Source organism: Cnephaeus nilssonii (genome assembly GCF_951640355.1).
Source record: "Cnephaeus nilssonii genome assembly, chromosome: 9".
NCBI classification, from domain to species: domain Eukaryota; kingdom Metazoa; phylum Chordata; class Mammalia; order Chiroptera; family Vespertilionidae; genus Cnephaeus; species Cnephaeus nilssonii.
In genome coordinates this window covers 16,014,794-16,034,905 of record NC_137080.1, presented here as the reverse complement: position 1 = coordinate 16,034,905, position 20,112 = coordinate 16,014,794, and the positions used below count along the sequence as shown (strand labels likewise).

At 38.7% G+C, this 20,112-nt stretch overlaps 1 protein-coding gene and 1 pseudogene across 3 annotated transcripts in view; one reads left to right on the top strand and one right to left on the bottom strand.

The window, feature by feature from the left end:
- NKAIN2 (sodium/potassium transporting ATPase interacting 2) overlaps positions 1-20,112 on the bottom strand; it is a gene marked incomplete at its 3' end in the record, with an annotated part of 783,638 nt that overhangs the window by 115,562 nt on the left and 647,964 nt on the right. For both annotated transcript variants that reach the window (XM_079781273.1, XM_079781274.1), the window contains exon 4: positions 15,910-16,110. In XM_079781273.1, the coding sequence (XP_079637399.1) occupies positions 15,910-16,110 (201 nt within the window). The remainder of the gene's footprint in view (positions 1-15,909; positions 16,111-20,112) is intronic.
- Positions 5,606-10,089, top strand: LOC307105364 (NADH dehydrogenase [ubiquinone] 1 beta subcomplex subunit 9-like; annotated as a pseudogene). The gene is made up of 2 exons: positions 5,606-6,243; positions 10,084-10,089. The product of its transcript is annotated as an NADH dehydrogenase [ubiquinone] 1 beta subcomplex subunit 9-like (transcript).

Genomic DNA, 20,112 nt, shown 5'->3' with positions numbered 1-20,112 from the left:
GGTGGTCAATCAGAGTAAGAGCTCAAAGTTCATCTTTCAGAGTATTTTGGACTTGGGTGGCACATTTAGAGAGGCAGACAGATCCTGAAGCGGACCGAAATAGATGAAAGCTATAAGATGGGAGAAAATTCTATGTAAGCCAAGTATATGAGTTTCTCTAATCATGTCATTGGCATCATGTAAATGCCAGACACCATTTTATATGCAGCTTAGATCTAGCAGATGTTGGCATTTAAGTATAGGTTGCTACGAGAGAAAATTGCCCTTGAATGGAAAAGGAAGTTTATTGGTAGAGAAAAATGATTTTCTCAGTTAACAGTTATAACCCCAATAATAGAATTGTTTTCAATCAGAGGTTGTGGGGTGGGAAAGGAGGAGAGATATAATGATACCTCAATTCCAATCTGAAAGGAAATCAGCTTCTGTTTAAATTGCGGATGTGTGGGTTATATACATAGAACCTTCTCCTCCCTCTCTTCTCAAACCTCAAGGCTTCATGTTAAATGGAACAAATCACATCCTTCGTGGTTCTGCTCTGTTTGGTACAGCTGCTTGCTGCAGGTGGTGCCCTAAAAATATAGTGTTTGTTTATTTTGCAATATAGCAGTCTGCAGAGTGGTACCTCACAGTGCAACAGCTCCCTTCTTTCTCTGTCAGTGAACTAAATGATGGAAGACTAAGACCTCCGCCAAACCCAGCAGGAAATGGCCCAAATGAGAGGCACAGGTAGTGCTTGAGGCTCAGCTCCCGATAAGTTCCATTTTCTTCGGATTCATGAGGCAAAGCTGACAAGCAGACTATCTGTCATCAGAGTCTCTGACTGGGTTTCAGCAAAGGCAAAGCCAAGCAACAAACTGCCTTTGTTGGGGGAATCATTATGCTTCTCTGGTGAGAAACATCTGTAAGCATATGGGGTTTAAAAGGAAAAAAGTACCCAACATGGATCACAAAGAGAAAATAAAAGTGAAGATTAATCTCAGGTAAATGTTGATGCAGATCTATTTAAATAGAGCTTTCAATGATTTTTAAAAAATTTCTAACTTAAATGATATAATAATTTTCCAGCCAAACCCATAGGGCCCTCATTTGAAAGAATTGTGGAATACAGCACAATAACTATGTGTGAAATTGTCTACACTATAGTTAAAATAATTGTATACAAAATTATATTTTCATTATTATTATTCTAGACTTTTCTCATTGAATGAAGCTTTAAGAAAACACTCCCCCAAATTGCAAGGTTTATATGAACTAATTGGTACTGAGGTGGATCACTGATGATAATGAATCATGCCAATCAACCTTTGGTAAGGCATAACTTACTGTAAAAACATTATTTAACTTCACTGAAATTGTGATAGATTATAACCTAATATATAAATAAGTAAAATTTAACACTAGGAAGAATTTTCTAGAGAAACCTTGAAAAACATTGGCTTCTAGCCAGCAAATAACTAATGCTTCTCTAAGATTTAGTGTCATAGCAATGCATTTGGATTATTTGTATGGGAGGAGAGATGGCACCAGAATAGTAAAGATGATGTGATGATTTCAACCTTCAAAAATGGGAATGATGCTCTTCATCAGAACAGTGGTGGAGAAAAGGACAGGAAGGCACAGGCCTGAGAAGGGGAGCAGTAAGCTCACCATCTGGTGTAACAGGTGGACAGAAACAGATAAATGGAATAAGGCAAAGTGAATTAAAAAGTTTAAAAAATAAATTTAAGGCTGATTAAAATGTGGGAAATAAAGAGTGGGAGAATGACAAGATTCTGAAGGAACATGTTGAGTATTTAAAGAAAGAGGAGGATTTAAATAGACTGAAGGCAGAGAGAGGAAGGAAGAGAGATATAGGCAAGCTGACTTGCTCTTGAGAATGGTGACCTGTGTTTATTGGCTGCAGTCTGGTGACCATATTGCACATGGTCAGAGCTGCAGATCCACCCTCATGAGTAGAGCTCACTGCCCTTACTATCCATTACCTAGAATGTTCTTTTTTTCCCAAATAGTTCATGGCCCAGCTCTCATTATACTCAGAACTTGGCTCAAAAATTACCTATCAGAGTTGCCTTCCTTGATCACTCTATGGTAGCTCTTTTATCTTGTCTTCCTTTATTCTGCAGTAGAGCAGTTATGTGGGGCACAGTAGATAGATATAGGTATAGATGATAAAGATAGATGATATAGAGATAGATATAGATATATCTTTTCATAAAAATTTACATTCCATGAGAGCAGGAAGAGGCTTTCAGCAAATACTTGTTTAGTGACTGAATGAATGCAAGCAGTTAAACAGTATGGAGAAATAAAATTGCTTTACATTTTAATCTTTAGATTGAATCGATACAATCTTAAGCTACCATTTAAAAACTGCAAACTTCCACCCACTGTTAAGTGATGGTGTCTAACAGATTTAACTGAATCACTGATTGTATTTTTAACTGAATGATTAGTTTGGCTTTGTTTCATTCCAATTTGGCCTCTCTCCCAGGAGCAGTAGGTCCGAGGAGAGCTCCTTGGCCTGCAATACAGAGCCCAATAGGTGATGAATTGAAATAAGAAAAGGAAATTAACCTTCTCTATGGGCACGAGTCTATGTGTTAATTCTATATAAGTGAAACATGTGTGCAAGGTTAATAGCTGAAGAAGGGTATGTTCTGCATACAGCGCAGTTTCATCTACAAGGAAGGAGATAGACTTTCAAGAACATGTAGAATGACTAGCCAATTGGGTTTGTTCAAGACTGTTAATCCCCCTAAGCCCAGTTGCTAATGAGGCTCCTGAATGCGTAAGAAGATAGCAATTCACATGCTGTCCTGGCAATAAGTTATGGGTAGCCTATTAGATAGTTGTAATATTTTGCCAGGAGATAAATCCATTCCACTTTTGTGATATGGTCTCTCTAACTTAGTTCCAGATGAAGTACCACAGGCACCCTGAAGTTTTTAAGATATATGTTTGTATCAAAGAAAGTGTGGGCACCACATGACTATATCATTCCAATTCAGATCTCAGACTCGTAATTAAGTGGCCATTTTCTCATTTGGTTTTGACCAATGCTTTACCATCTTTTCAGAATTCATCTTCCTTTTTTTAAAAAAAAATATTTTTATTGATTTCAGAGAGGAAGGGAGAGGGAGGGAGGGAGGGAGGGAGGGAGGGAGAGAGAGAGAGAGAGAGAGAGAGAGAGAGAGAGAGAGAGAGAGAGACATCAATGATGAGAAAGAATCATTGATCAGCTGTCTCCTGCACACCCCCTACTGGGGATTGAGTCTGCAACCTGGGCATGTGCCCTTGACCAGAAACGAACCCTGGACCCTTTAGTCCACAGGCCAATGCTATATCTACCGAATCAAACTGGCTAGGGCAGAATTTAATAACATTTAAATCCTTTAATAACATTTCTCTAATCTGTTAATTTGTAAGCAATACAGACTTTCCTAAATTTGTGAAATAAGCACATTGCTAAAATAAATCCATGAACAACTATTGAATCACTGATATGGAACTTTACCATATCTCGCGGTATAATTTCTCTTAAAATTGATTTTCATTGTAACCTACAATAGTATATTAGGACTAAACCAACCTAAATGTGGCATGTGACTAATAGGATGGCTAGAATGACACGAAATACAGCAAATATTATTTGTAAAATATAGAAACTTAAGAAAGAGAAAATTTACCTACAATTTTATGATGCAGAAATCCATGAAGTATGGAAAAGAAATAAGAAAAGGAAAGATGAAAAACTGGATGACATTGGATAGTGAGAGGTAAAAGTAATGCTTGGCATTTATAAAGTTGCTGATAAGAAGCAGATCAAATTTAAGAGGTGGAGAGATTGAAAATCAATAAGGAAGGTAGAGCATTGCAGACATTTCAGAATAAAAAAAGACATAAGGAAACTCAAAACATCCTTGGACCTATGACACTCTCTAATTCAGTCCTTGACTTTGGAGCCATATTTGCAATTAGTATTAACCAAAATAATCATGTGACAAAGAGCTGACTCATCCTAATATATAAAAACCCTGGGTCATAATGACCAGTAACGATCAGAGGCTGACCAACCGGAAGTCAGTGCTGGCCCCAAGCAAGCAGTAAGGGGCAATCAGGCAGGCAGGCAGAGTGGTTAGGGGTGATCAGGTAGGCAGACCAGCAGTTAGGGGTGATCAGGCAGGCAGGCAGAGTGGTTAGGGGTGATCAGGTAGGCAGACCAGCGGTTAAGGGTGATCAGGTAGGCAGGCAAGTGGTTAGGGAAGATCAGGTAGTCAGACGGCCCCTTGCTGGGCTGGCCCTATCCCCAGCAAAGAAAGAGAGAGGCCCAGGCCAGCCAAGCCATTGCACCCCAGCCTGTCGCCTGCAGAGGGAGGCCACCGGTGGCAGGGGAGGGGGGACAGCGCTGCACAGATGGCAAGCAGTGGCAGTGGCGGGGGTGGGGCCAGCTTCCTACAGCCCAGGGAAGGAAAGCCCCGATAGGCCCTGATCTCAGGCAAGGCCTACGGACCCTACCCGAGGGGTCCCAGATTGTGAGAGGGTGCAGGCCGGGCTGAGGGATCCCCTCCCTCCCCCGCCGCCGAATGCACAAATTTTTGTGCACCGGGCTTCTAGTTTAAGTATAATAAAATATAATATTGTATTCAGAGAAGTTCAGAGAAGGTTATAAGTGATAAACATATAAGGGTAAAATGATGTAGCCTTGACTCTCAGGGTTACTGCTTGAGAGGAATTTAAGAATGTGTGGGAATCAGGACAAAGATCAGAAGCATGAATGACAGAGCCTGGACAAACACAGCCATGATGCCCCACAGACAGGAATAGGCAAGAGAATAATGAGGTCTAGGGATCATATACCGAGTTGTGTAGAAGAATGTGTGGGTTGAGAATAGTAGAGTTGAACATCCTATTCATAGGAATGGTACAAGCAAAAGGTACAGAAGGAATATTACAGTGAAAGGGCAGAGCAGGCCAGCACAAAATGTACTGTACCCTCCATCCTGTGTAACTATGTATATGACTCCCTTTTCTTAGAAAACCGCGAGAATGTAACAGTTGCATAAACCTGCCAATAGGAGTGTAGAGAAGTAGACTCAGTCCAAATTAAGCAATCTCTGTAACCCACGTCACTTCCCTAAGCCCACCCAAATGACCAACCCTTTATAAACTATCGCTCCCCCGGGAATCGCTCTCTCTTGCCCCACTGCTGCGTCAGGAGGAGGCTGGGAGCCAAACCCGGGTTTGAATAAAGACTCTTTGCTTTTGCATCGGAGAAAAGGCTCCCTGGTGGTTGATTATTGGGGACCCTGAACTCTGGGCATAACAACAGATGGCTCTTCTTCTACTGTGTAAACACTATTTAGCTTAAGTATGTTTGCGCATATTGTTAGTCTTTTCCACTGAAGTATAACACGCTAAACAATACATTATTCCTATATTATAGCTGTCATTATAAATCATCTTTACATCCTTCCTTTGAGAATGCCTTGTTATTATTTGAAAATGCTATCCCATTCTACCATTATTATAACTATCACTGTGTTTAGAAGTTCCTATAACAAGAACGTTGCCAACAAAGATTTATTTCTTAGAAAATGTTTTTATCATGAGCCTTCTGTTTCCTGGGAGCTGCAGCGGTGAAGCTGAGAGGGCAGTTCTGGCATTTTCGGAGCCAGAGGCCTACCTGAGCCACCAGTAGAAGGTGTCACGGCTTAATAAGCAAGCTCGGTGCCACCTGGAGTCGTGGTGTGTCCACAGGGACAAGTAGCAGGACTTTGCTTGCTTGATGAGAGCTCGGTTTGAAGACCATAGGAATGAAAAGGATATGGTGAAGGCCACCCAGCTGCCAAGGGAGGCAGCGGATGAATTCCGGCCCCATCAGCATCCTCAGCCATACATCCTCCCTGACTCTCCTGGGGGTGCCTGCTATGAGAGATGTGAGTGCTACAAGGTTTCTGAGTGGTGCTTAGATGACCGGCTTCCTTCTGAGAGGGCAATGATCCTGATTACTTTGCCGAGAGAGAGCACTGGAAGACACTGCAGAGGGAGAGCTGGGAGCGAGAGGTGAAGCAGCAGCTCCAGAAGGAAACACCCCTCCCCCCCCTCCTCCCACCCCTGGAGACCATGGTTGGTGGTCCCTACACCGAAGCTTTGCACCCCCCTCCCGTGGCTGGCGGAGAGGAAGGTGATTTGCCCCCACTGTGGTGGCATATTGTGACCAGGCCCCAGGAACAGCGCGCGCGCGTGTGCGCACACACACACACACACACACACACACACACAGAGAGAGAGAGAGAGAGAGAGAGAGAGAGAGAGAGAGAGAGAGAGAGAAGACACCTCATCGGTTCAGCTTGCAAGTGACATAAGTTACAGAAAATATACACACTTGCCCTAAAAAAAATAACAAGGTACATCTGATGTGTTCTGTCTGAGGAGTAACATGATGCCAGGTGACTATGCCACTGTCTTACCATGTTTCTTACCAGTTGTGCAGATGAAGAACAGTATGTGAAATGTAAATATATATATAAATGTAAATATATATATATAATTGATTGTGACTGAAAAGATATCCCCAAATACAAGGTATATTATGTACTAAAAGAGGAAGTTGGTAACCTTTTGTTCAAAGCCAAGAGCTCATTTTAGTATATTTATATATAAGTAGAGGCCTGGTGCATGAATTCATGCATGGGTTGGGTCCTGCCAGCCTGCCCCAATTGGGGCCAATGGGGCTGGGCCGGCCTGGGGGGAGGGGCTGCAGGCAGTTGACCGGCTGGCCCCACCCCCTGGTTGAACTTCTGGTCAAGGGGACAATTTGCATATTAGCCTTTTATTATATAGGATTTCTTTCTTTCTGAAATAACTTATTTAATACACTTTACTATTTTATTCTGAAACAAATTCATAATTATCGAATTAAAAATAAGAAATGGAATTGTGCATGGTTCACTGAACAACAGTCTATGCAGAGAACTTCCAGTTAAATCTCACATTAATAAAGAAAAACCCAATTATTAGTGATCTCTTGTAGCCTATAATCCTCACCACCACCTTAAATGTATTGGTATTTTTATTCCATGATGTTTCCAAGCATTCTCATGGATCAAGTGATATTACGCTTTGGGTGTAAGCAAGCACTTTAAACAGTACATACACATAAGCAGATACTGCCCACTGATGCATAATAGTAGATGTGGGATATATGTCCCCTGCGTAGGCTAGTGTGTTGGTAGACTAAATAGTATCACATTGACTCTAGGAATCACAGTTTTAACTTGGGAGTAAGTAAACTTAGCAGGATTTAGTTCATTTTTGCACAGCACTGTGAATTAACCTGAAAAATAAAATAGTATTCTCAATGAGCAGCAGAAGAAACTGAGTTAAGAAAATAAATAATGCCACCTTTATTGTTTTCAAGGTAATTTCTTAAACATTATCTCATTTAGTTCATAATTACAAAATAGTTTATTATACAGCTGAGTGTAAGATTTACGGACTGTTACTCCCTGACTGTGAATATTTTACCTTATATTTCTAAGTTGCATGTAGGGAATACATAGACCATTAAGAAAAAAAAATTCTTCAACTTAATTTATCTTTAGAGACTGTTCAAGTTCTTGCATCCTGCTTACTTGCACACGAACTCACAGAAATAGTCACCAATCTATAAGGCACATTTCAGGAATAAAGCAAAATAAAATAAAGGACATGATAACTGATTGTTCAGGGTTTACTTTTACCAAAACTTGATTGACATCTGTGGATAAGACTTAGTGTTCCAATGATTTTGTCATTATCTAGAGGAATTGAAAATGTTTATAAAGTTAAGCATGTGCCTATTTTAGAAGTACCAATGAATCTTGATTATTTCTTACTAATTAGGGATAAGTCCAGTTAGGGTTCTAAAATTAGTTTGTGGGACACAGTTTATATGCTCTGTGGTATTCAATTGTGCCAAAAAAATATCCTTTCCTGTTTCTTTTTACCATCTTCATTGTCCTATTTCAGTAACTTTGTCACTGGAAAAACCTCCTGTTCACAATTGTGGTTCGGTTCTTCCCATATTTTTGTGAATATTTATATAAACTATTCTGATGTTACAGAAAGACAAGTCACATTTATTGCATTTATTGGGTTATGACCTTTTGACAAGTATGTCGGTGCACCTCAGTACCCAGGAAAACTAGAGTAGGTGCAGTGTGTACAATATTTGAAACTAAGGAGTAAAGGTATTGAACCATCACAGGAGCTAGGGGAGAAGCCGAGTGCTTGTCCTTCTGCCCATTTCCATCACAGGCAGAAAAGTAGTTTTGTCCTAGGAGGAAACTTGTTGTATAGTGTGGCCACGGAACTAGGCATGAGAAGACTCAAGTTTTTCAGTTGCAGCTCTAAACCACCTCACTCTTTAGTGTGGATAGGTAGTAGACACAGGAGAGAAACAGACTCAGTGTTTGATGGCGGGCTAGTTATGCGATTGGCTGGACCCTGCAGAACTGTAAGGGAAATGACTCTCAGGCCCAGAAAGGAGCTGATGGAGCAACCAGAGCTGTGGTACCATTTTTAGTATTATAGCATCATCTTCCTGAGCAACTCAGGACAACGGAGAGATTAGTAGTTTTAAAAAAGGGAAGACACTCATATTTCTGGTGAAAATTTTGAAAATTGCACCAACCTCAGGTCTAAGGAGACAAAATTTCCAGAAGCAGGTCATGTTTATGGTAATCCTTTAAAAAGGCAATTACTTTCTATTCTTAGCCAGCATTAAGGACTAGAGTAGTGGTTTTTAAGCATCTCTAGCCCCATATGTTCTGAAATAATTTCTAAAATTTACTTGTAAACTGTGTACATTTGAAATTGATGTTTGAAACTTTTTCATCCTTAGTTTAAATGCAAAATGGCCATTTATTTTGGCATATTATAAATATTAACTAGAGGCCCGGTGCATGAATTTGTGCACAGTGGGGACCCTCAGCCTGGCCTGTGGGATCGGGCTGAAACCAGCTCTCTGACATCCCCCAAGGGGTCTCAGATTGTGAGAGAGTGCAGGCCAGGCTGAGGGACCCCACTGGTGCATGATCAGGGCCGGGGAGGGACCGCAGGAGGGCTCCAGGGCATGTCCGGCCCATCACATTCAGTCCTGATCAGCCAGACCCCAGCAGCAAGCTAACCTACCAGGTGGAGTGTCTGCCCCCTGGTGGTCAGTGCATGTCATAGTGACTGGTCGACTGGTCAACTGTCTGCCCCCTGGTGGTCAGTGCACATCATAGTGAGCGATTGAGTGGCCTTAGTATATTATTAGCATATTATGCTTTTATTGGTTGAACGGACAACCAGACAACTGGACACTTAGCATATTAGGCTTTTATTATATAGGATACTTTTCAAGAGATATTAGTTAATCTTTTAAATATATCTAATGAAATTTGAATGCCACTGTGATTTAAAATTCACCTTATTTCATTTAAAAACACATGTATATATTCTTTTATAATAATCATAAATTTTATAGAGTTCCTTTTCTTTTTGAACTTGTATTTCTATTCCACTACTTCCACAGAAGTTTTTCCTAATGTAATGTTTATTTGTTTGAAAGTTTTATACCAATCATTCTATCATAGTTCTTTGCAACAACTATATGTGTGTGTGTGTGTGTTAAATTAAAGATGTATAAACTTAAGTATGAGTTTTCTTTCCTAGTCCATAAAATATTTGTTAAAAATATATTCTTTTTTGACATTTAAAACATTTTTCAGCTTTGTTGTGGTATAATTGAAAAATAAAATTGTATTTAAAGTGTACCTCATGGCAATCCGCTATAAAGATAGATTGCAAAATTAATAGTTAACTAACACATCCATCACCTCACATATTTATCTTTTTTTGGTGAGAAAATAAAAATATGTTATTATTTGGGTTGTCACAATTACGATTTCACACAATTGATCAAAACAGTCTTTCACAAATGTTGATCAAAATCATTAGGTATAAAAATAATATGTTTTTGAAATGCATTACTTGTTAGTACTAGACTGAGTCAGAGTTCAGCATGAATTCTATTCTTTTTTGTTTGTTTGTTTTTAGGCTTAAGCACAGGAAAATGTTGTTATAGAGAACTATTAGAGACTTTTTTTTACAATGCTGTCATATACCTCCTGCAAATTCTAATTTGTGTGCCACAATTTACATAATTATCTAAAGAATATTTCAAAGAATATACCAACTGATAGATCTATTAGGTTTTTTTTTCAATTTTAACAAAAAGCAAAGAATTGAAAATTGCCCAATTTGCAACAGCAATTTCTTGGAAATAGACTAAAATCACTACCAGGACATAATCAACAACCAATAATTATGTTCTTAACTCTTTCTCTTAAAGGCACCTAGATTAATCTGATTTATATAAAACGTGCTGGGAATATTAAAATATTATTTAATTTCAATATATTAGTTGACATAATATTTTGGTAAATTTTTACAAAATCATGTGCTTTGAGTGTATTTTATCAAATTGTACAGCTGAAGATAGGGCTTATTTTGTTTATAAACATGGCAAAACCAATAACTTATAAATTATTTTTTCTTTAACTTTAAATTATTTTTCACTGTGAAATAAATCAACCAAATCAAACTTATTTGTTTTTTAAAAAATTTGTCTTAATTTTTTGATTCAAATATCCACATGACAACCACATCACTTCAGAATGCAGCAAAATAGCTGGGTATCAGCTCATGCCATTTCCTCACTTAACCCTTTAATAAAACAATGCAAGTTCACAACATCAATTTACTATTTACTGCTCTAATAGCAATATCCTAAGCTACATGAAAATTGGTACCCAAATATTTGATAATCCAATCTTTGTGAATAAGCATTTCCAGATTGAAGAAGGAGTCAAGTGAAATGTGAGCAATAAGGCCATTCCCTCTCATTCATACCACACACATCAGCTACATCCAAAGAAATACTCATGTACCATTCCCAACTACAACCCCAAATCCACTTGGATAAAGGCATTCCAAGTTTTGAAAATTTCTTTACCAATGGTATTCTTAGCAAGTCTCAGCAGGCCGAACGGCAAATATTTATCAGTAACTGGAAATAATTGAAAACAGCAGTGACTCTATCCATTTGAAGATACATATTTTATCTTTAAAATTTTGTACCACAATCTGTTGAACAAGGATTTCCACAATTTTATAAACACTACAAGGTACACATTTTTCTGAATAGGGAATAAATATCACTGAAGGATGAACTTTACAGTGAACGTGTGGACAGCACCAGGTATTGGAACCTATTCTAAAGTCTTCTATGACTTCCCTGCTAATTTGTATATTGTTTCTAAGCCAAGTTTAATATCTGTGGGAAAGAGTGATCTTATTTACATTTTTATCAATATCCTCTGCTCATCTCCTAAAACTATTTATAATCAATCTCATTAGCCCTAGCTGGTTTGGCTCAATGGATAGAGCGTGGACCTGTGGACTGAAGGGTCCCAGGTTTGATTCCAGCCAAGGGCACATGCCTGGGTTGTGGGCTCCATCCCCAGTAGGGGGCGTGCAGGACGCAGCCAATCAATGATTTTCTCTCATTATTGATGTTTCCATCTCTCTCCCTCTCCCTTTCTAAAATCAATAAAATATATTTAAAAAAATAATCAATCTGATTAAACAATAAGAATGTAGAAGTGTGTCAGAAGTTAAAGAAATCAAGGAAGTAAAGGGAATCAACTCCAGCAATTTTGGTTGGAGAAGTTTATATTAAATGTAGAGGTATTGGTCCTGAGAAGGTAGCTAGAGAAAAGAGGGACTGAGCATTTGTTTTTGTTTTCTAATAAATTATTTGGAATCTTAACATATATTTTAAAATATAAAGTAACTTTAGTTATTGTAATAAATGTTTTTGTGTGAAAGCTTCATTTACTACATTTAAAACACCCTCCCTTTTTCATTGTGTTGGTTATAGGAAGTGAGGTCTAATGTGTGCATACCAAATATAAGGCACAAACACCTCCATTCCCCTCACTCATAGCAGACATAGCTAATCAATCATGTCATGCTTTGCCACTAAAGAGCTAGAGTTTGGGCGGCTTCAGGGATCCATTACACATCAGCTGGTGCTGGCATACAGGTTGAAACATTTCCTATTGTTGGTGGCAGAGAAAAACGTAGGTCAGCATGTCCATCCTCCCTATTTACTAGCTAAGAAATCTTGGGAAAGGCTTTTCACCTGTTCTGCTGCCCTCACAGGACTGTTACACGTTCAATGATTCAATTCCTACGAACACGTTTTGTAAACCATGCAGTTGCAGTCCCACATTTGAAGAAATCGGCTTAATTTTTGTAGGGTGCACGCCACCATCCTTGTAGTTGATTTCCTCCCTGGCTCTCCCCGTACATATTTATTTGATCTATTTTATAAGTGTGGGTTGTTTTTATTTTGGGTTTTATTGAAACTGTGCACACCTGCACCCCTTTTGAATGTGATGTCTGATACTAACTAGAAGACAAGGCTGCTGGAGGAGGAGAGAGCTCCCAGTCTCACACCTGGCTTGTCATTACGGTGTCTGGCAGTCCTTTCTGCTCCGCTGGAAGCTGTGTGATTAATAACCCCTCTTCCCAATTATGCGGATAACTCCTCTTCCTTTGGCTGTAGACAAGAAATATCTTATGTATGTGCAATGCAAATTGTGGGCTTTGTGAATGCTAATTTCAAAATCAGCTAGGAGTTGATTGGCAGAAAACTGAACAACGGGGTGACAGGCGTGCCAGGGGTCAGGAGTCTGTGAAAGAAAGGCTTAGTGAAGGTGGAGGAAAGGCACTGGAGAGATTTGGAGTTAATCAAGAGCAATCGCTGGAGGAGCAGCATTCTATGAAAGCAGATCTAAGCCAGATATCCTGGAAGAGACAGCAGGTTCAAAGGCTGGTGAAAACAATGAGAAGAGTGAGAGTTTAGCTGACTTTACAAAAAGCAGGCTGGAACTCAGATGCCAAGATTATGCCACACAAATGCACAAACTGTATTTTCTGTCTATCACATCCTTGAAAAGTGCACCTGGTTTGAATCCTTCGGAACCTCACCCCATTTTAGACTGTGACCTCCTCAAAGTTAGGGATCCTGTCATTTGTTTTTCTGGATACCAGCAGAGGCCGAGCACTCAGGCAGTGTTCACTGGACTGGCCTGAATGGAACAGTAGGTTGTCAGGGGGATGATTTGGGCAACACAAATCATTTCATTTCTTAATCATGACAGCAGAGTGATCAGAATGAATATAGGAAAATGTAGTTGGGATCCATTAACTAGGCCAAGCAAATTGTTCAAGATAAACCCCACTTTGATTTGCATTCTAAAACTAATGAAGATCTGCTAAATTTTCTGCACAACAGATACTTTCAGCCCAAGGCTGACTAGACAAAAGCAAGCCCAAAGACAGAAAGGTTGTTGAAACGCCTCCTAGCCGTTGGCTTGGGTACCCTGTTACTAAATTACTCTCAGGTGACCCACAGTTGGCATTGCAAAAGAAGACGCCCCCTAGACAGAAGAAGAGGTGGGAAGGAGAGAGGTAAAAATGACACATCCTGTGATAGCTTGTTCAAATGATTTCTCCACTCTGTTGGGGGCAATGTAGACAGAATTCAGAGCCAGTAGCTTGAAATATCAGTTATATCTGCTCTTAGGGACACTCCATCCATTGTCTTTGTACTGTAGCCACTTTGCCTGTACAGATGGTTTTTACTTATGGTAAAAATACTTTTTCTTTGGGCAGTATGTCAACCTCAACATATGTTCCCATGTCCAAATGTATTTTTTAGAAAATTACATGTCTGCCAAAATTTTACGTGAGGTTTAATAAATCTGTGAACTACACATACACACATTATTTCAACTAACTCTCTAAAATATAACTACCCATGCATATAAACTCTGTCTTTATAGCATCCTTGACACATAAATGGAAGCTTTCCAAAATGCTTGGGTACAGAACAAAAGGAAGTTCCAGCTGAAGGAATATTTTATGTACAACCTCTCTCCAACACGTTTATGAAGGTGTTTTATCTGTCTCCTGAAACCAGAAATATTTTACTTATCCCATGTGAAAATGAATACTTCATCTGAATGGATTTTAAGTAATGAAATGACTACTTCCATCCCATCCAATCTAACTAATCTTTATTTCAAGATGATCAAAATGAACAGTGTTAGAGTTCAAACATATTCCAGAAAGGTTTGTTTATTAAGAAGTGTCTCAGGTTGGACTTTTCCAGGGAATTCACTCAAACACATTAGCTAAGAACATAATTCAAAATGTGGAAATGATTTATACTTAGTTATACTTAACTAAGTATTTCTAGTTCTCCCTTCTTTCTGGCCATTTTGTGACTGGGTGGGACTATGGGATGAGTTCTGGACAATAAACTGTGAACAATGAGCTTCTCCTCCCACAGAGGAGCATTTTTTGCCTCCAGATCTAGCTTGCTTTCTGGCATGGCAACCCATGATGACTCATGGCGGCTGCTCTACCGCCTCCTTTCCTTACTGACAGTAATGGTAGAGCCTCCTGCTGACTCAGAAAAATAAACTTTTGTGGTTTTTAGTCATAAGAGATTTTGGAAAGTGCTTACTAGCACAGCATACTTAGCCTATTAAAATAAATATCTAATAACACATATACAAATGAAAATATATGTGTATTGTGTATATATGTATATGCCTCATTTAAAAAATCTATTAAGTGAATATATTAGTTATATAATTGGATTAGTCATATTTATGTATATCTATCTATCTATCTATGTGTATATATATATATATATATATATATATATATATATACACACACATATATATGTTAGTTATATAATTGAATACACACATGCTCACACAGCTTTTTGAAATTCCAGAAGAATTTTATGTAAACTAACTGATACCATTCTACCCAGAACTCTGTCTTGTTAATTAAGAATTGTGAGATAATTATAATTCCCAAAGTAATTAACTGAAAAAAAGTAAAAAGCATACCCTACTTGTATTATTTGTTATTAACAATTTTAAGACTATGCACATTAATTGCAGATCTACATGGAATCTGAGAAAAATATATGTGGATCAGCACCTATAGATATGTAATAAATATAATACAGTTGACTTAACTATATGAACCCCACAAATTATTCATTTAGCCTTAGTAAAAGTTTTTCCTGAGAAACGTGTATGTTATTTATCTTATTTATCTCTTTGTCATAATGATACAATATAAAATAATATGCTTTATGTAACATAGGTATGTGTTATGCAAATATGTTCTACAAATACACAATAGAAAGGACTTAGGAGAGTTCTTTACCAGTATAATACTGTAAAAAAGGGGGGCATGATTGTCTGAGAACTAGAATTCAATTTAAAAAAAGCTGAATTGTTTTGAAAGTGGGGGAGGGATAAAAAGGTGATAGATGGTACTTGGGGGAAATCTAGCAAGAAGATAGGGCAAATGGAGAAGGCGTTTTGGGACTAAGAGTACACACAGAAAGAAGCCCAGGCTGAGAGGAAGAACACCTTCTGAAATCTTATAAATTTGGATATTGCAGCATGTTCATAGTGAAAACTCTCTGATCTTCCCTTCAGAATCTTTGGAACAGTCTACCAAAAGCCAAATAATCAAACCTAAACTGGCTGGATTTCTTATGTAAAATGCTGAAGATGCCACTTCTATTTACTGCTGAAAAGAATCAGCATACTCAGTCCAGGGCAAGGCTTAACCTCAAAATCCCTACTAAAAGTGGCATTAATTAGGAAAAAGCAAATAGCCATGTGTTACCTGCATAGTCCATTTGTCGTGCACCGAGATCGCACAGAAATAAAACAATTCTGGAAGCACTAAAAAGACTGGTTGTCTGTCAACACTTACTGCGAGGACAATCTGGAGGGAACTATGAGCCACTTCTATGTACTGGTACTCCAGAAAACACCCTGAGACCGTGATGTAGCGATGGTCTTCTGGGGCCCAGTCTGGGGCAGGTGTCACTGATGTCACCGTACATCCTGGTCCATTCTCCATCCACCAAGATCGGTGCATTGAAATATTAAAAGTCAGGATAAGGTCTGTTTCCTGCAAGAAGGCAATTTATAAGGATGAGAATTACTTCATAAATGTTAGTTAGCTTATTTGGACTGACTTATTCTGAGTTTCCCATTTGGAAATGTGGGTTTTCCCCCTATCCTTACTGTATTTTACAGGTAGAAATATCATCTAAAGTAAAACTATCAGTTCTCCCTGAAAATGATGTACCTATGAATTCTACTTATGACAGTTAACCTGACTACGCTACAAAAAATTAGTAAAATTATCAGCGGCTTAACATTAATTGTAAACATGAAGAGTCCTTACCTCTTACAACTTGTATTACAAAGGTGGTAATTTTAACTCTTTTGTCAAGTGAAGATCATCTTCTTTTATTTACTTTTTTAAAGATCATCTTATTTTAAATCTATTTTCCTCTCCCTCAGAATATTTACCTTTTGCCCATTTTAAATATTAAAGTTATATTTCAATTTAGCAAAAGTTAATATAACATCACCAATACTAACATTTGTAAGACCTTTACTTAATAAAACATAATACTACTTTTTTCTCCTGTCCATTCCTATTATGTTAGTAAATTTTCTCAGGGTCTTTTCAATCTTGTCTACTTGAACTATAAAATTAGCCATAACATTTCTTAAGAAATATAATTAGCAAACTCTTGCATGGTGGAGAAAATAAGTCAACAACTCATTAGACAAAGTTCAGCATGTACATGTTTAGCTATAAATGCAATAAAAGGCATAGATTTTGTACTTAGAGAGCTTATAATCACATATAGAAGCATGAGCTACCAATAGCACATGGACCAATGTCTTCTAGGAAGAAAATGGGGAAAAGGAATGCATCAAATACAATTTACTACTCAACAAGTCAAAAAATTCATAATAAAATGTAGATGCGTATCTTCAACCAGCAATCATTAACTAGATGCTATAATCTTATATTCTCACTTACTTCTTGTAGACGTTTAAACAAAAGTCTGCGTGTTTGTGCATGTTGTGAATCCTGAGGACTAAGAAGGGCTCCTAGTGGCTACCTGGGCTCAAATAAAAACAAAAACATAAAGCAGAACCGAGCAGCCATTTCTGCACAGGTGCCCCTCAGGCGAACCACACTTCACGGAGCAGCTCTGCACCTCTGCACACTAGACTGCCTTCCTCTGGGCCTCCAAACTGCCTGCCTGCACTGTGTTTCTGTCACTGGAACCAGCCCTTACAAAGTAGCTACTGTAGTCCTATTGCAACCAATAGGACTGAGGCTTTCCCCATCCAATCAGAGCTGTGCAGCTCTGACCAATCAGGGATCAGGAGCAGGGATTTCTGTCTATATAACCCAGTTCTCCGCTAGGTAGGAGAGCTTTCTTTCTTTCTTTCTTTCTTTCTTTCTTTCTTTCTTTCTTTCTTTCTTTCTTTCTTTCTTTCTTTCTTTCTTTCTTCTTTCTTTCTTTCTTTCTTTCTTTCTTTCTTTCTTTCTTTCTTTCTTTTTTTTAAAATATATTTGATTGATTTTTTACAGAGAGGAAGAGAGAGGGATAGAGAGTTAGAAACATCGATGAGAGAGAAACATCAATCAGCTGCCTCTTGCACACCCCCTACTGGGGATGTGCCTGCAACCAAGGTACATGCCCTTGACCGGAATCGAACCTGGGACCCTTGAGTCCGCAGGCCGACGCTCTATCCACTGAGCCAAACTGGTTTCGGCGGAGAGCATACTTTCTATGGAACACTGAAGATCGTGTTTCCTGGCTGGACCACTGAAGAGCTGTTCCACAGCCGTGATGGTTCGCAGCCACTCTGTATTACCATGAGCTGTTTGCACTACATAAAGTTTCCTTCTTCACCACATCCCAAATTGGGGGTTCCTGTTGGTATTAAATTGGCACCGATGACTATCAGTTAACAAGGTGTATCTTATTTTAACCACAAAATAGAAATTCTTGGTTGTAAAACAGACAATAAAAAGATCTCCTGGAAGTCCGCTATTAAATTCAACAGAAAATTCCTGAGTGTGATCTGCTCCATGTGTAACCAATACATTATTTAATTCCCACATATTTATAATTTTGATTTCAAAATAGTACAGGCTTTTGAGACAAAAAACTAATCTCAACAGTACAAAACAAGGCAGAAAACCACAAACCAAATCTTGTATATTCTGGGTGGATTTATATGGAAAAACACACCAAATGGGCTCAGAATTGTAAGATTCAAAAACTTTCATATCTTAAGAAAACGTTCATAATTATTTGTTCAGATTAGTATAGTGACAAAAAATTTTTGTGTCAATATATTTCTTCATCTCTTTTAGTAAGCCTTCAAAAAGTTCAGATTAAAGGACCCCATTTTTGGTCATGTCATTTTTCAAAATAACAGGGTCTGATGTGTTACATGAAAGTTGTTATTAGCACTAAAATGTGGTTTCTGAAAAGGGCTATATGTATTCAGGTCAACACAAGAAGCCTAATTGCTCAACAAATAATACGCATTTGATAAAAAAAAATTGACAAGTAAATGAGAAAATGATACTAATAACACCTCAGAATTTCAATAAAAAGCTAAAATTTACTTTCACAGGTTATGGCATTTGAAGAAGAGCATACATACATATATCTGCTCTGATAGTAAGCAGTGAAGACTGTATTGCAGTGTTTAGAAGGTGGAGGGTGAGAGTGAGAAGTTTTGAGTTGCCAGTTTTAAAAATCTGAAATATTTTCTTAGATTTCTGGAGTAGTCTACTACTTAGTTATTCTTTTGGAATAATACTATTGAAAATTGATACAGTCCCATTTTTAGGCTGCTTAGTTACTATCTAAAAGGCTAGAAACTGCACTTCTATGTAAATGGCAATTAGGTTATAGTCATCACCATAGTTACTAACAAATATTAATTATTCATATGCCATATGCAAAACACTCTACCAGGTCGTAATGATGTGAACAGACAGAAAATGCTATTACTAATATCACAGGCTTATTGTCTCTCTGGGGGACAAGATACAAAGATAAAATGTAACTGTACGAGGTTACATATATATAACAGGTTACATATATAGGAATGTAGCCCAGAACATAAAGAGAAAGCGTTGGTCAAATACGTAATGAGAGGTGTGGGCAATCTGTGCACAGGTCCTTGGAGAGCATGATGCCTGTGAATGCAGGTGACACAGCCCCTAGAAGTGGGAACTCTAGCTGGGGCCAGAAAGAAGGGCCAGGCTTGGATAGGCCATCAGCCTGGGGAGGGGAAACATTTTAAGTAGAATGGACCAAATAATACAAATTGTAGAGCTAAGACTACTTATATAATACTAGAGGCCCGATGCACAAAGATTCGTGCAGAATGGGCCTTCCTTACCCTGGCTGCCAGCACAGCCTTTGCTCCGGCTCAGAGCTGCCTTTCTGCCTTCGCTCCACCCGGAGCTGCTTTTCCGCCTTCCCACGCTGCCCAGAGGCCCTGAGCGGCTGGCGCGGTGCGAAATGCCTGTGTCGTCGCCCTGGCGATGACGCAAGTTGTCCCGCCCCCGTCTGCTGGGTGCCTGTGTATGCAAATTAACCCGCCAGCTTTGTTGGGTTAATTTGCATACTCACTCCTCATTGGCTGGTGGGTGTCGCGGAAGTACAGTCAAATTGCATCTTTCTCTTTTATTAGTGTAGATTTATGGACCTGTAAATAGCCTTTATTTTATGAGATGAGAGTTTGTAAGAAGAAGGAGTATAAAATAGCTTTGGAATGATAAGCTGGGGTTAGACTGGGAGAGACCTAAATGTTAAATCAAACACCTATCTTACTGAAGGATGTTTGATCAGTGACAGGAAAAGGGCATGGTCAACCAGGAACCAAGAGTAATTACAATAGACATAATAAAGTCTCCTGTAGCACGGCAGTGGACAGTGCAGGAAACGTGAGGAGTCCAGTGCAGATGCTGAATTAAACAACAGTCATTATGGAGGAGATGATACAAATGCTGTAAGACCCAAAGGCTTAACCTCCGTCGCCCAGACTCTTCTGCTGAGTTCTATCATGGTCCAGG